This window comes from Pimephales promelas, chromosome 5 (genome assembly GCF_988280905.1).
Source record: "Pimephales promelas chromosome 5, fPimPro1.hap1.1, whole genome shotgun sequence".
Lineage (NCBI taxonomy): Eukaryota > Metazoa > Chordata > Actinopteri > Cypriniformes > Leuciscidae > Pimephales > Pimephales promelas.
In genome coordinates, this window is record NC_142773.1 from 12,019,656 (window position 1) to 12,035,064 (window position 15,409).

The window sequence follows — 15,409 nt, forward strand, 5'->3', positions numbered from 1 at the left end:
CAAAGGGCTTTAAACGATTCCAGACGATGAATAAGGGTCTTATCAAGTGAAACGATTGCTCATTTAAAAAAATAAAAAATAAAATAAAAACAAAGTTTAAGTTTTATAAGCTCAAATGGTTGCCTTGCTCTGTTCTGTGATGCGCGTTCGTTACTCTCCTGTTCGAACTCGTTTATCAAAATGAACAAATCTTTTTTCATGTCATTTGGTTCATTCAACGAAAAAAAGATTTGTTCATTTTGATGAACGAGTTTGAACAGGAGAGTCACGAACGCACATCACAGAACAGAGCAAGGCGATCATTTGAGCTTATAAAATTTAAACTTTATTTTTTATTTTTTTAATTAGCGACCATTTTGCTTGATAAGACCCTTATTCATCGTCTGGAATCGTTTAAAGCCCTTTGAAGCTGCACTAAAACTGTCTTTTGGACCTTGAACCGTTTGGTTACCAGTAAAGTGCATTATATGGAGAAAAATCCTGGAATGTTTTCATCAAAAACCTTAATTTCTTTTTGACTTAAGAAAGAAAGACATGGACATCTTGGATGACATGGGGTGAGTAAATTATCAGCAAAAGTTTTTTTTTTTTTTTTTAAAGTGAACTACTCCTTTAAGTGTAAATATTATATCTGCTTATGTAACATAAATTGATACAGACATACTGTATGCCACATACATTTTACTTCCATGATGCACATGATTCCTTCCTGTGCTTACAGCATAGCTCAAATGCCCATGTTGTCTAAATATAAATGACTTCAAATATTTATTGCGCTATGTATTATTTACGTATGCAATCATTTACATTCAAAAATAACAATTTTAAAAGTTGACCAATTTGATTTCATTTTGACCAAGCATAAGAAAAATCAAAGTTCCAAACCAAAACAGCTTTCAAAACAATGCACAATTCTTTATTTACTGGAGGAACAACACAGGTAAGCTAGATTGTTTGAGGTACAGTACAAACTACACGATTGATGCTCTACTCTGTATTTTTTACTTTGAGAAGCAATTAAAGGAATAAATCAGCAAAAAATGAATCATCATTAACTCATCCACAAGTTGTTCCAAACCTTTATTCATTTCTTCTGCTGAACACAAATGTATTTTTGAAGAATATGGGTAACCAACAGTTGCCACTGACTCAATGGTGCCCCACAACTGTTTGGCTACAAACATTCTTCAAAATATCTTCCGTTGTGTTTACAAAGGTTTGGAACAACATGAGGGCGAGTAAAAGTGAACTATCCCTTTAACATTAGTGATAAGAGGGCTTATGTTATATACAGTAGCTGCTAGTCACTTTCATAGTTCAAAAACAAAATAACATCCTTTTATTCTCCAACAGCAGCAACATTTTCAGGGCTTTAAGTCACTTTAGACAATTCTGCATTAGTTGAACATTTTTGTCCTCACTCTAATAACCTCACTCTAACTGGGCATTAATGTACATTTTTTTAATTGCACTTAAGGAATGTGATTTAAATCAACTATAGATAGAAAAGGTTTGGCTTTAATTGACATATTTTTTGTTGCTTCCTCTAAATAAATAACAAGATATGTTAATTGACCACAAACATAAAGAGGTGATATATGGAAATGGGAATGTGTCGTCTCAGTCAGCACAGATGCAAAACACATGTCTGATTCTATTGTTTGTTACAACAGACTTTTCATCAGAATAACAATACCATCTACAGGACATATTTTCATATACTATGTAAATCATTGTCCAGAATGCGCTAGACTTACAAAGCTCTTCTTCTCAGAGTCACCTTTGATATGAAATCCCCTTAAGGTGCAAATTGGGATTTTCCACTCAGTAAGGCCAGTCTTATAGAACTGTTGCAGTTGTTTCCTCCAGAAGATCCTCTCCAGTCTGATGTAAGCAGGCACAAGCACAGCTCCAGTTTATGGACAGTGCCATGCACACCCCTCGGGTAAAACCGAAAATAGACCTAAGTTTTCAGAAGAACTTGTCATCAATACGGAAGTGAGGTCGCGTGACGTCGTCGGGGTTGATGAATACAGAGATGGACTTGCCTGGATTCTCGGTCACCAACTGCTGTAGCTTCTTGGCCAAGCGGTCATCTGGCTGCTGGTGATCTGCTGAGGAAGGATCCGCCAGTGGAGAGGGCAGTCCTGAGGAACTCCCGCGACGCTGCATCTCCAGCGTCAGTCTGTTGGCCGCCTTGGCTTGTTCAATGACGGAGCGCAGGTGTTCACCGGGATCCGAGCGTACCAGCGCTAGCTTACGGGCATGAAATATGGCGGTCTCGTCACACAAGTGCTCCAACATGTTACACTGCGGGATGAAATAGTTAGGGCAGGTCTTGTTGACAAGGCAGTGCTGCAGGTCATCAATGAGGCCTAGCAGGAAGTGTGCAGCGTAGTCTTCCTGTGACAAATAGCTTGCAGGTAGTCGGTCACAGGCCCACAGCATAATGCTGCGTAAGTAGTAGGGACTGATAGCTGTGGGTTGAGCCAGCAGCTTTACAACTATTGCCTTGCACGCCTGGTAAGCTTGCATGAGGCCTGGTGAGATGCACTTTTTCAACTGCACCTCGCTGCGGGCGAAGGAGAGACGCCACTCGTTTTCCTGGCAACCAGAGGCTGAGCAGGCAGGCAGCAGATAGAAGCCGCTGATGACCTCCTCCTCTGTGATTTTGCCATCCCAGAAGTGGTTCTCCATCAACCAGCTCTGAGCAACCGCTGGCCAGCCTTTAAAAGACACCACAGGTACAATGTCATAAAGCATGCGACTACTGCCCACACCTAAAACCATAGACAGCAGCGTGCTGTGACGCTCCACCCGCTCCACCCTTGGGGTGCCCCTTTGTGGCTTGCGTTGCAACTCCGTCAGCACCAGTCCGACAGCTTCTTGGAACCAGTCAGCTACCAGTGTGGGTGAGAAGAAGTAATTGGTGGTGCCGTTCAGATGGTCAGTCAGCGTGCAGCAGTCTCGCCAACGATTAATGGTACCCTCGTCAAAAAGTCGCAAGCTGAGCCAAGAATGACCTAGTGCTGAGTGGCGCATGTCCAGTGTGACAGGCTGGTTCCGGTCATGCAGCTTAAGTGCAGGAACCAACAGGGTGAAGGCCATGTCATAGTCAGAGCCACGGTTATAGATGCCAAGTTCATCCAGATCCATGTCCACCACACCTTCTCTCACACCACCGGACAACAATAGGTACTCATTGGCAACAGGCAACTTTTGGTCCAGCTTTTGCACCATGCCTGAAACAGAGAACATACGTACATCATCACAAGTGGTTATAAGAATTACACAAATCAACAAATTATATAACTTTGTCATCATGAAAAATTAAAGGTTCCACAACAGACTCAAGGACGATATATGTTTTCGGAGGACTGAAATTCTAAATATGGGGTTCACAGTGAAATGGTCCTGACTTTGGGAAGATTAAATTTTGTTGTCATCATGTAAAAAAAAAAATAATTTCATTTTTAATACAATCCTTGTTGTGAAAAAGTACCACTCCCTGCGCTTTCCAGTTCTTTGTTCATTCTAGTCTGTGTTAAGTGGTTGTTATCTCTGTTTATCTCTTGATTTTCTTTGTGAATTTAAAATAAAAACTATTTGTTTGAAACTCTATCATCTTGGGCTCATTACAGCCACATGACAGATGTGTTTTGTTTTTTCCTTTTCTTCCCTTCACATGTGGACCTGCCAGCAGTACACCTCTTATGCCTGGAGCAGAATGACTGCTCCCTGGAGTCACACACCAGGGACTTTTTGGAGTTGACATGTCTAATGCCAAGTTCACATTGCATGATTTTAGGTCCGATTTTTGCTCGCCGACAGGTTTAGGGAGATTGCAGACAAATGCATGAATGATCAAAAATGCAATCTGAGAGAATCACAGATCGCGCGATTCAAAATCCTGCTGTGTGAATGTGTTCTGACAGAAAACTACATCTGTGATGACCTACAGCCAATGAGAGAGCAAGATACAGGGCAGCAGGAAACAAAGCATAAACATTTTCTTGACCAGCAGCACATTGCAAAATTATTTATTTACCCCCAACTCTCTTTGCAGAACACACAATCCTTGCTCCCTGCGTCTTCCCAACCATTTCCTCCTGCATAATTTGTTTGTGCTTTTCTCCTTTTCGCTGCAAATCAGTGCACGGACATTTTGGATCGCAATCTTCTTGCAGGCTATCATTTTTAATAACAATTCCAGTCTCGTGCTTGAACTCCAGTCTTGCGTTATTTCCTTATCACTTCTCGCGGGCATTTGGTTGTGAAATGTTGGTGTGGACCAGACTGAAGTTGTCGACGATTCTTTCTTTTGTAAAGTCATGCAGTGTGAAACCTCCTGTTGCTGATCCATCGTGCAGTGTGCACACAGAAGCAACTGAATGCTACCGCAGAGATAGTCATGCAGTGTGAAAAGAACGTTGAGTGTGAACTCGCCATAACTCACTATCCAGACGACTCGCTCTGTGTTTTCTACATCGCTGGGTCAAGGGCACGCCTCCCAGGGAGTGGTCCACAAAAGGATTTCGCCACATGTGTGGAGTGGGTACTGGTGAACAACAACTCGGAATTCACCATTGGCCCGTTGGAAAACACCAGTCTCACTCAGATCCCAGTCAGCCTTCACACAGAATGATGGAGCTACAGCCTAATTCCACCGCAGACTGTGGAGATTGTCCTGACGCAATGAACAAGCCAGAGACTAACTGCGCCAGACATCGCCCCGGAGCACAAGCCACATGGAGAATCTGACAATGTGCTTGAGTCGACAACAACCCTGTCTTCAAGGGAATATTAATGGAATTCGAGGGCATGGATAGAAGCCCCTCCAACCACACCACTGGGAATGAGTTCTGCCTGGCCTCTGGAAACTGTTCAGATCTTTTGAGGAGGTAATTCCCCTGTCTGCTAATACTGCCCAGTCTAGAGTTTCCCCACTGGTCCCAGTCAGCCTAGAGATTTCTCTTTCCGTGCTGGTCCCACCCAGCCTAGAGTTTTTTGTTTCCCCACTGGTCCCACCCATCCTAGAGATTTCTGTTTTGCCCCTGGTCCCAACCAGACTACAGTTTTCCGTTTCCCTGCTGGTCCTGCCCAGCTTTCTGTTTCCCCATTGGTCCCACACAGCCTAGAGATTTCTGTTTCCCCCCTGGTCCCACCCAGCCTAGAGTTTTCTGTTTCCCTGCTGCTCCCGCCCAGCTTTCTGTTTCCCCACTAGTCCACTCAGTCTAGAGATTTCTGTTTGTCCACTGGTCCCACCCAGCCTAGAGTTTTTTGTTTCCCTGGTGTTCCCCCCACCCTAGAATTTCCGGGTTCCCCACTGGTGCTGCCCAGCCCAGAGTTTTCTGTTTCCCCGCTGGTCCTGCACAGCCCAGAGTTTCATATGTTTCCTGATTGCATGCCCAGCCTCCCTCTCCCACCTCCTGTTCCCAAATCAGCCAGTACCTCAGCCCCAACTCCACCTACACATAACTTTTAGAATCTGTCTCCGCAGTTCAGGCCACCATCTCAGCCTAGTCCAAAGGATCCCCTTGCTCCGCCTCCAGCCTCTGAACCCATGGCTTCGCCTCGGCCTGGCGACCTGTCGGCTCTTCTTTAACTCCTCCCTCCCTTGGCTCCATCAGAAACCATCATCCTAACAGCTCCACTGCGCTGCATCATCCCTCCTTGCATTGACGCCTTGGTCAGACGCCTTCCCTCCGGCTCTACCCCAGATGCTCGTTAACACGACTCCACTTCGGTCTCATCAGTGCCATCAATTATTACGTTTTTAATCATTTTTGAGGTTGTCATAAAAAAACTTTACATTTTTCAAAACTATTTATAATTTTAGTGATATGATTCTCTACAAAGATGCTTTTCATTAATCTAAAAAACTAATGAACTAAAAACATTATTGGCTAAATCTTCCTGTTGGGTTATGAATATGTATATTCAGCAAAAAAGCTCACACCTTCAAATGCTTTTTTTCCAGCAAAATGTCTTATTATTTGAAAATATAAAAAGATTACTCAAGACTCAACAAATTTCACAGACAATTGACAAACAGAAGTGGAATAATGAGTCTGAAAAGAGCATGGGGTCAATATCAATTTTTTTTTTTTCGTTTTTACTGTTGTCATGTTTAAGAGGCCACATGATTGTTCATGCAATGAATGTGATGTTATTAGTTCTTCATGTACATTTTTTACCCACTCTTAGGATTAATTACATAACATTGAACAATTTAAGCTTCCTGTCACATGACCAAAAGCTCTTCCTCTTCAGTGATGAAGACAGCAGAGCACTTTCTTTAGACGTCTATTTCCAGTGGATCAATATGAGGGCCTGAAAGTTGACACCAGTAGCACAAGGTAAAAGCATCAGGAAGGAGGAAGGAGGAGGAACGTAACATTTACATTTGTTCACATTCTATTGTGTGCCCATACTGGCTTTTAGGGCACATAGAGTTGCTGCTGAGCAAGGATGCAGCTGGCGGTTTAATGTTCTCAAGCATGTCTAATTGTTCTTAAGCATCCAGGCTCACACAAGCTGAGCTTTCATCTGTCCCCATTGAGGATGGGGATGCACTCAAATATTTATAGCTGTTCCCTGAATGGGGCAGTTTGACTCAGTGTCCTTGGAAGCACTCACTATGGTAAATTTATTTACCTTCTTTTGCCACTTACTGTATATTTTTAATATCTCGTAACACTTTCTAATGACAAATTTCCTTACAAAAAGTAGGGCAGCGCAAACTTATTATTATTATTATTTTTTTTCATTTCATACATTCCGAAGTTTTTTTGATTTGGTGTTTTGGATCATTGTCTTGCTGCATCATCCAAAAATAAACTTATGCACTGACATTCTCCTAAAGAATTGTCTGGAATGAATACTTCCTTCAACGATAGAAAGTCAGAAAAACATCCATATTTAACCACACACTGTTACCATCATGTTTCACTATAAGAATGTCATTCTTGTAGTGGAATGCCACATTTGTTTTATAGAAATTAAATTGTTTTGATGGTTTCCAGAATACGGAGACAATTACTTTTTTTCACAGGGAGGGACAATATAGTTAATAGTTAAAATTAAGGAAATAATGATTTTAAAAGAATGCTTTATTTTTCTCTGTTTTCCATAGTCTAATATAATTTTATATTTGATGATTTGAAGCCATTCAATTACTTTTTTCATGGCATTATAATTCAAAGGAATTCACTAAACAGCTGAGAGAAACCGATATAATTTTACACAGGTAGAAAAGTTTACGTATTACAACACACACACACACACACACACACACACACACACACACACACACACACACACACACACACACTCATATAAAACATTAGGCATTAGTACTTTCCCAGTTAAATCTTCCTTCCTACAATTCCCCCTGATGTTTAGAAAAACCCAATCAATTCCCACATTCCTCCACCCATCATTCTTTAAATCAGTCTCCCACAGAGATTCCAACTCTCAAAGACATGCAGTGTCACTTTTGTTCCATCTGTCTCATTTGCATACACAGACACTGCAGGCCAATCAGCCTCCTGCTTTCTGAATTGAGCTGGGTGAATGGCAGTGAGTGAAAGTGTGAGAACAGAATGAGAGGAAGCTGTACATTACTTCTGCCTCAATGAATGGGTTCCCATAATTGCCTGAATGCCTCCTTACACCCACTCCCCCCTAGTCTGGAAATAACTACAGTGCTGGACAAGCCTATTGAATTTCTGTTAAAAATATCCACAATTCTAAAGAATCGGTCTTAGATTAGTCATACAATTATTTTTAGACATGTAGGATTAGTTACATTAAAAAAGATTAACAAATAAACACACATACTCAGAAGGTAACAAAAGAGGTTGTTAAAAGGGATAGTTCAACCAAAAATGAAAATTCTGTCATTTGCGCTCCCTTAAGTTCTGACCAGAAAAAAAAGATGTTTGGAAGAATATCAGTAGCCAAACAGTTAATGGGCTTCATTGACTTCCATAGTATTGTTCCTCATACTATTGAAGTCAATGGTTACTGCCAACTGTTTGTGTTCATCAGAAGAAAGAAATTCATACAGGTTTGGAATAACTTGAGGTTGAGTAAATGATGACAGAATTTTCGTTTTTAGTTGAACTAACCCTTTAATAAGGTCTCAACGTCTTGAAACTTGTAGTTGGAGTTATTGATACAGTAATTGCACAATAGAAACATGAAATTATTGTACTGTAATTTATCATTTTTGTAATTAGTGATACATTTTTCAGCTTGTTTATTACATTTTACACATTTACTCATTTAGCAGACGCTTTTATCCAAAGCTTTTTATAATTATATAAGATTCTAACTGAACTCAAGTCATTCACTTTTACAGTACATTTATTTTTAAACTAACCCCATACACATGATTAATTTATGCACCGTGTTTGCTCTGTCCATACACTGCTCTTTGTCAAATGTATTCACTTTTTCATGTGTAAGCGGTTAGAGGGATTCAACATGTGGACATAATCATTCTGATCCCTTCAAATAGTAGATTAGGGGCATGCATTCATCCGACTACTGTGGAATTATTCTGCAAGAGGTCAAACATAATCCCGCTTAAGAACAGACCAAAATGGATTCAGTGTTTGGATAATGTAAGATGCTAAGAGATGTTGCATAAAGCACTAAAGCACTATACAGATTGTAACACCATCAGCATACAATGATCAACCTATGCAAATTAAGTTAGCCTACAATATTTTTTATAAGCTAGATTAATAAATATTTTAGTCTAAAACCTCTTACATATTAAATACGTGTGAAAAAAATATTGGTACAGTACATCTGACCATTTCTTTATAGCATACCATTAGGTATATAGGCTACCAGATATTATTTTTCACTTAATAAAACAGAATAAAAATGAATGATGGGCCGAATGAATAACAATTCTGATTATTTGAACAACATATGAATAGGTTTGAAGATGCTATTACCGAGCATAGAGAAGATGAAATCCTTGGCGGTGTGTATTTCCAGTGCCCTCTGGTCATCATACTCTCGTTGGTCTTGTTTGCTGAATTCATGGATCAGTCGGTTGAGCTCCTCGATCTTCACTCCGGACCTGAAGTCCAGCTCGTGGCAGCACCACAGCTTGTGGTTGTTGTTGTTATTTAAGCCTCCTGGTGCTGCGGTTGGACTGTTCCCCAGGCTGCTAACGGATCCGGTCCGGCTGCTCGGAGCTGGGACCGCCATATTTACGACAGAGGTACCGTCGGGATGCGACGCTTCTCGTGGTGGGTTCCCCTCCTTTTTTAATAGATCAGGTGGTCTTTGATGGAGCCGTGATGTCATGCAATCCACAAGCAGTCTTGCAGAACAGTCCATGAAAAATCGAGTAGTAAGGTCTATTTTGGTTCAGACATTTGTAAATCGCCTGTTTATAAATAGGCTAGGATAGCCTATATTAGAGAGAGAAAGAGTTTAAAAAACAATAGCCCATTAATTTAGCCCAAGGATGCATTCATTTGATAAAAAAAATTGGTAACTGTATTTTACAGTTCAATTAGCCTACTGTTGTCTATTACTAAATAATCCATTAATTAGCCTACTTGCAACTAACCTAAATATAACCCTAACCCTATTATTACTATAGTCATTAAATGTATAATCACACTGTAACATGGACACCTTAAAATAAAGTGTAGCCCTTCTTAAAAAGAAAAAGAAAAATCTCTGTTCATTAAAGCTCCTTATGCTGAGCAGATGATGTGTCAACCCTTGTTGCTGTTTCAATTCTGAAGGGGTGGTCAAAATCCCTTGCCTCTTCAGTATATATTTCATAATATCATTTTGAATGATTATGTATTTCTTTTATAAAATCAATAATTAAGTATGTTTATTGTTACTTAATCATTTATTGACATAAATGTATTCTTTGTGCTTTTGCTTGTGAAATAATATTCTTAAATGCATGCTGATGTACATGCACAAGTCACCAGCTTCTTTTAGGTGCACAAGGCCATTTGTCTCTTTCTCTGGTCTCAGGAGAAAGGTTTATGGATCATAAAGGCGTCGTGAACACATATGTCCAACACATATGATACTTCTCTGTACAGATGGTCAAGCTATATTGAGCATTGCTTTATTGAACTTTAATTGTTATATTAAACTGTATTCTTTCTATTATATTTGCTTTCTGAGAAGCAAATGTTATCTGTTTTTCTCCCAAACGAGCGAATGTTTTACCATTATGTTTTGGTACACTTAACTGATAATAAGCCGCTCAGACTCTCTTCAGCCTTGATGGGAGCTCCTATTTGCTAGTGTCCTATGTGAATGCAGTAACAGTGAAAATAATAGGGAAATAGGGATTTGGTTTATGTTTGAGTGTTAAAACATAAACGGGTCTTTGAAGCCAACAGTTTAAGGCACTATTTCTTTGTTGAAGTCTTACTCCAGTTAGACTAAAGTTTAGTGCTAGTCTTCTTGGTTGCAGGTTAAGGAACCACTGCCATTATTGGAGATTGAATGAGTTGTTGTTCTGGACACACTGGCGCCAGCAACCCAAATCTGTGACCTGGAAGGTCATGACGTGCCTCATCGATGGAGATATGTTTCGTCTATCTGTATATGTGTGGAAAATTACTGTGTTTATCTATATCGTAGCCAATGAGAATCATTCAACGTGTAAGCAATGACGTAGCTTAGACCTTGAAAATGGTATAACTGCTGTGATCTTTGTAACTGTAAGGGGGCGGCCTACGAACTCCTGAGGGAGTCTTGAAGCTGACTTCTGCTGATGAAATGGCAAACTATGTTCAGTAAAACTTTCTTTAATTTTTATAATTCCGACTCCGGGTCTTCATTCTTCATATCTGGTTCTGGGTCCTTTAACTGTTAACCCCTAACAGTTTGGTGGAGGATGCGCGGGCAATTATTCTCGGTGACACCCCTGGCAAATCAACAAACAAGGTAGTAAGCTTTTGTTAATTGTTAGGGCTGTCTGACTGGAAGAGATTTTGAAGGAGGTCGGGAGAGTCTTCACTCAGATGAAGCGAGTGAAGAAGTTAATTATACTAAAGTTTAAAGTATAAAATGAAGTCGCTGATAGCATTGTTTAAGGTTTAAAGTTAACAAGAGCAGACAGCGCAAGTGAAGCGTGCTTTGTGGGGGCCCCACTGGGCCTGGGCATTGTTGGTGTAGCAACACCCCAGCAAAGTACGTCCCTGGAATGGGTTTAAGTTCCAGGGCACCGCGAACCTACTCTATCTCTTCCATCTCAGATAGGGGTACCCCGAATTTAGTGGATTAGGCAGTTAGGGATACTAACAAAAACAGGGTTGTTTGCCAGGGATGCATCAGGAACGATTCCGGGGAAAAATAAATAAAAATTTGGGACCCAAATTGGCGTGGACCAGTATATGTAACTGTGATTTTGCAGTATACTTTGCAGTTTCATCACGCAGAAGCCAAGCTGAGTTGTTCAAAGATTGCTGCCTCCATTTCTGCAATAACTTCAGGTGAGTATGAACTATGATTAAGATATGGCAGAAAAATTGGATAACTTAATCAGTAATTTGAACAGTCCTAAAACAAATAGTGCGACAGAAGAGAGCAAATGTAAACAGCTGTGCTCTGAAGCCCTCACTTTGAAGAAATTTGCAGAAATTATTAAGTAAATGGTAGTCAGGGTTTTGAGTCTGATTGGAAATTTAAACGACAACTTGACTGGTTATAAAGAAACTGAAAGATGAAAATGTTTAGCCTCATATTGCTAATGATCATTACAAAAAGCAAGTAGAATAAATTCTGGGGCGGGAATAATTTCCCTAGGCAAGTGATTAAAGTTAAACTGAAACTTTGTGAAAACAACTTAGAAATAGTTTGAGCATTTCGATGCAGCTTCTGAAAATTAATGTTCTGTCAATAATAATGATGAAGATTATGATTGGGCTATTGTGATTAAATCCACCACTGGTGGACTGTAAAATAATACAGAGAACTGCTTATCAGTGGCTCTGTGTGCATTCCTGAATGGGTCACACACTGCTTCAAGAGTGTGCAATAAGTTGGAGCAGATAGAGAGTGTTTTAATTGTGGTCAGCAGGATTATTTAACACGTAACTGTAAATGCCCACAGAGAAGGTGTTTTAAATGTGACAGACAACACATTTCTGGTATTAATGTGGGTTTGGAAGTAGATCCGTGTTTAAATGACGACATTAACATTTTTTGTCTTAGAAATAAGAAATAAAAACAAGGTCAAAAGATTGAAGTTTTAAAGTGAATCCTTTTGAAGAAAAGATCTATAATAGTAATTTTTATAAGTGAAATAATGAAATACAGTTTGATGTAAAATGAATGACTGCAACAAATGTAAGTTGCAAAATATATCAAAGTAACTAAAAGGATTATTGTGTTTTAATTAAACATTTTAAAAAGGTTTTAGATGATATAGAGAGACTAATCGCACAGATGATTTACAATAACTGCAAAAGTATCACAAGCAGAGAGTGCTTGCCTCGTCAAAGTTAGTGTGAATCCTAATTGGAGATTGATAAACTCCAAGAGAAAACTTAAGTCAAATATTAAGCAATGGTTGAGAACTTGACGATTAAAATTGAGATTGAGAAATGAGAAACGTTATTGAGAACTAGAATAATTATTTTTATTTAAGAACAAATAAGCAGAAGCAGTACTTTATTAGCAGTTGTTGAATGTTGATTAAACAAACAACTTGAGAAGTTGACCATGAAAGAACTAGAAGCTGATGTTTAGCTTTCAAAAAGATAAGTTTGTTTTGGGCTGTAATGTAACAGTTTGCTTATCTGAATCTGGTGTGTACTGTGGCTGCAAAACTGCCAGTGCAACAGAGACTCAATCTGAGAGGAAATTAGTAATGCCTTAATTCCCTGATGTGGGCAAAAGACAAATGTAAATAATGTTGATTTGAAACCGTATGTAATTTCTGGCAAAGATGCCTTAAGCTGGAATAGAATATAAAGTTTGATGTTAGAAGTTTATGAGCATGCAGTACCAGTACTGAATCCCTCACAGTCTCTCTCTCATTCAATGTCAGCTAAAGATGTTATCTGAGCCTGTGTCATTAGTGATAATAAGCTATTTGTATTAAAACACAGTGTTTCAGTTGAAGATCATAGACACAGAGATGTTAAGAGAAATCATTGCCATTCAGAGGCAATTTGTATTTTAAATGTTTTAAAAGCAAAACTGAAGGACTTTCAAGAAGTCATTAAAATAATAATAATAGACGAAACTAGATAGATCTTTGACTAGGTTGTTTGTGAACCAATAACTTATTTGTCTGAAAATCTTAGTCCCCACCATGAAACGGGGGCGGGGCTGATGGCTCCGCCTACAGATGAAGTACACTGAATGTACGGTTGTGATCTAAATCCACTGAGTAGCTAGTTGCTGCTTTTAAGATGGTTAATGGATTTAAGTGATTGAATACTGTTGTTATTAACCTGTCTCCCTGTGTTACAACTATTAGGCAATCCGAATGGCCCTGGTGACTCTTGAATATTTTTCCTAAGCTCCAGAAACAACAGATTTTGTTGAAGAAAACGGTTTTGAGAAAATGGCGGTTACCATGTGTGCACGAGTGGTCATCTCGATGACGGGTAAGACCTTCTTTGGCCAAATAGGAGGCAACCTAAGGCAGGGGGATCACGCAGACACTGGGCATCTCATGATGGAGGTGTTTATGTGAGGTTGGGTATGAGAGTGGACGGGTGTCTGCGAGGCCAACAGCATCCTGTATCGTTAGGGGGGATGGAGCTGTGAGGAGTCACGGCAGTCTGCCCCAGGAACGTAAGTCCCTCTATCCCACTCACCAGAAACCGCATTCACTGCATGGCTTGTTTCTCATTGTGACAAGCTCTATGTATGCCAGGGGACCTGATGGAGATTATAGATAAGAGCTAACAGGAAGTGGGCTTTCGGGGTTCAGTCAGGGCCATGAAGTGATTCCCATTTGTTGTTGTGGAGACAGTAACAAAACCTTTGGATGTCGGTTGCCTTATGGGCAAGGAAAATTATAGTGTTGATTTAGAACTAATATGTCTAACATAGTTTTGACTCCTGAAGGTCGTTAGACATGGTGGTGACTAAAGATGAAGACAGCTTTTGTAGATTTAAGAAAAGTCTGGATAACAAAGGTGAATGGTCAAAGGATATTGTAATGAGTTTAAATGTTGTCTAAGTTACAGTCTTAGGAGGCTGTTAAAAAGATTATTTTGTTATAGTGAGAGAGACTTGAGTGGAGGAAGGGATGGAAACTGTGTCCGTCTTTCTGTTTTGGCCTGCTAAAGGAAGCTTAAACAAAATAATGTTAATGAACCGAAACAACCCAGCTGACCGTCTAAAAGTAAATGAATAATAAGCAGGCATGCTTTGAAACTGGTTTAGAGACCATAAACAATTAAATAAAAGCTACAAGAAAAAAATCTTGATTACTAAACTGTAAAAAAATATTGTTGGTTTAACTTAAAAAAGTAAGTAACCTGGGTTGCCTTAAAATTTTAAGTTGATTGAACTGGAAAAAGTGAGTTAATACAATGAAGGAGATTAATTTAATCATCAGAAACTCAAAATAATAAGTTATCTCAACTAAATAAATTATTATGAAGTTGATTTGACAAAAGAAAATATGTGGTGATAACAAATCTTGAAAATATATATATATTTTTTTTTTACAGTGTATGAATGTGTGTATTGTTTTGGTGACGGCACTTTATGTTTTATATGTGTTAGTTTGGGGGCTATTATTTCCTGATTTTGAGGATATTGTGTCATTAACCTCTGGAATGAGTGTTTTATCATTACAGATGGGTTAAGTGGAATGACAAACTTTTTAAAAAAAGTTGACATTTCTGAGTCAATCTGATGAAAAGACAATACCGAACATGGGACGAGCTTTAATTGGAGTGATTTTCCAGCTCTGTCTGCTATTGGTAATTATAAATACTTTTGTCATTTATGATATTGTTCTGAATTACTCTCTGGATTAGTATGTTAAATAAACTGGAATTGTAAAGTTGAAGATTGCCGTCCATTATGGGGTAAAAACTGTTCTCTAAATTCAACTGAGGGTCTACATTTAAATAGACAACTATATGGGATCTTAATGATAAACGTAAATAAAAGAAATTATAGACTTGACGGCAGAGAGACAAAGTGACACATTGGCTGAGTCACTATCCAAATTATCCAGAGTGAGCTCCCTCATTTTTTTTTTTTATGAAAGGCCGGTGGGCGAACAAAGGAGGAGTGAATATAACTTCTTAAAAAGTTTTTATTTCTCAAACCATTGAATAGATGTTTGACATTAGATGTCTAAGAAAACTACAATTTAGTTAATAAAGGTTAAATGAGAAAGCAGCTTTATGGCTGTCTTAGAGGTTGGGAT

General features: G+C 39.1%; 1 protein-coding gene across 1 annotated transcript; it reads right to left on the reverse strand.

Moving 5' to 3' along the window:
* Positions 1-1,831: 1,831 nt before the first annotated feature.
* Positions 1,832-9,303, reverse strand: mb21d2 (Mab-21 domain containing 2). Its single transcript, XM_039649530.2, has 2 exons — positions 8,973-9,303; positions 1,832-3,242 (listed from the first exon to the last, which is right to left on the reverse strand). Exons 1-2 carry the CDS (start codon positions 9,229-9,231, stop codon positions 1,972-1,974), a joined length of 1,530 nt encoding a protein of 509 aa, XP_039505464.2. The 5' UTR covers positions 9,232-9,303; the 3' UTR covers positions 1,832-1,971.
* Between the last annotated feature and the right edge of the window lie 6,106 nt (positions 9,304-15,409).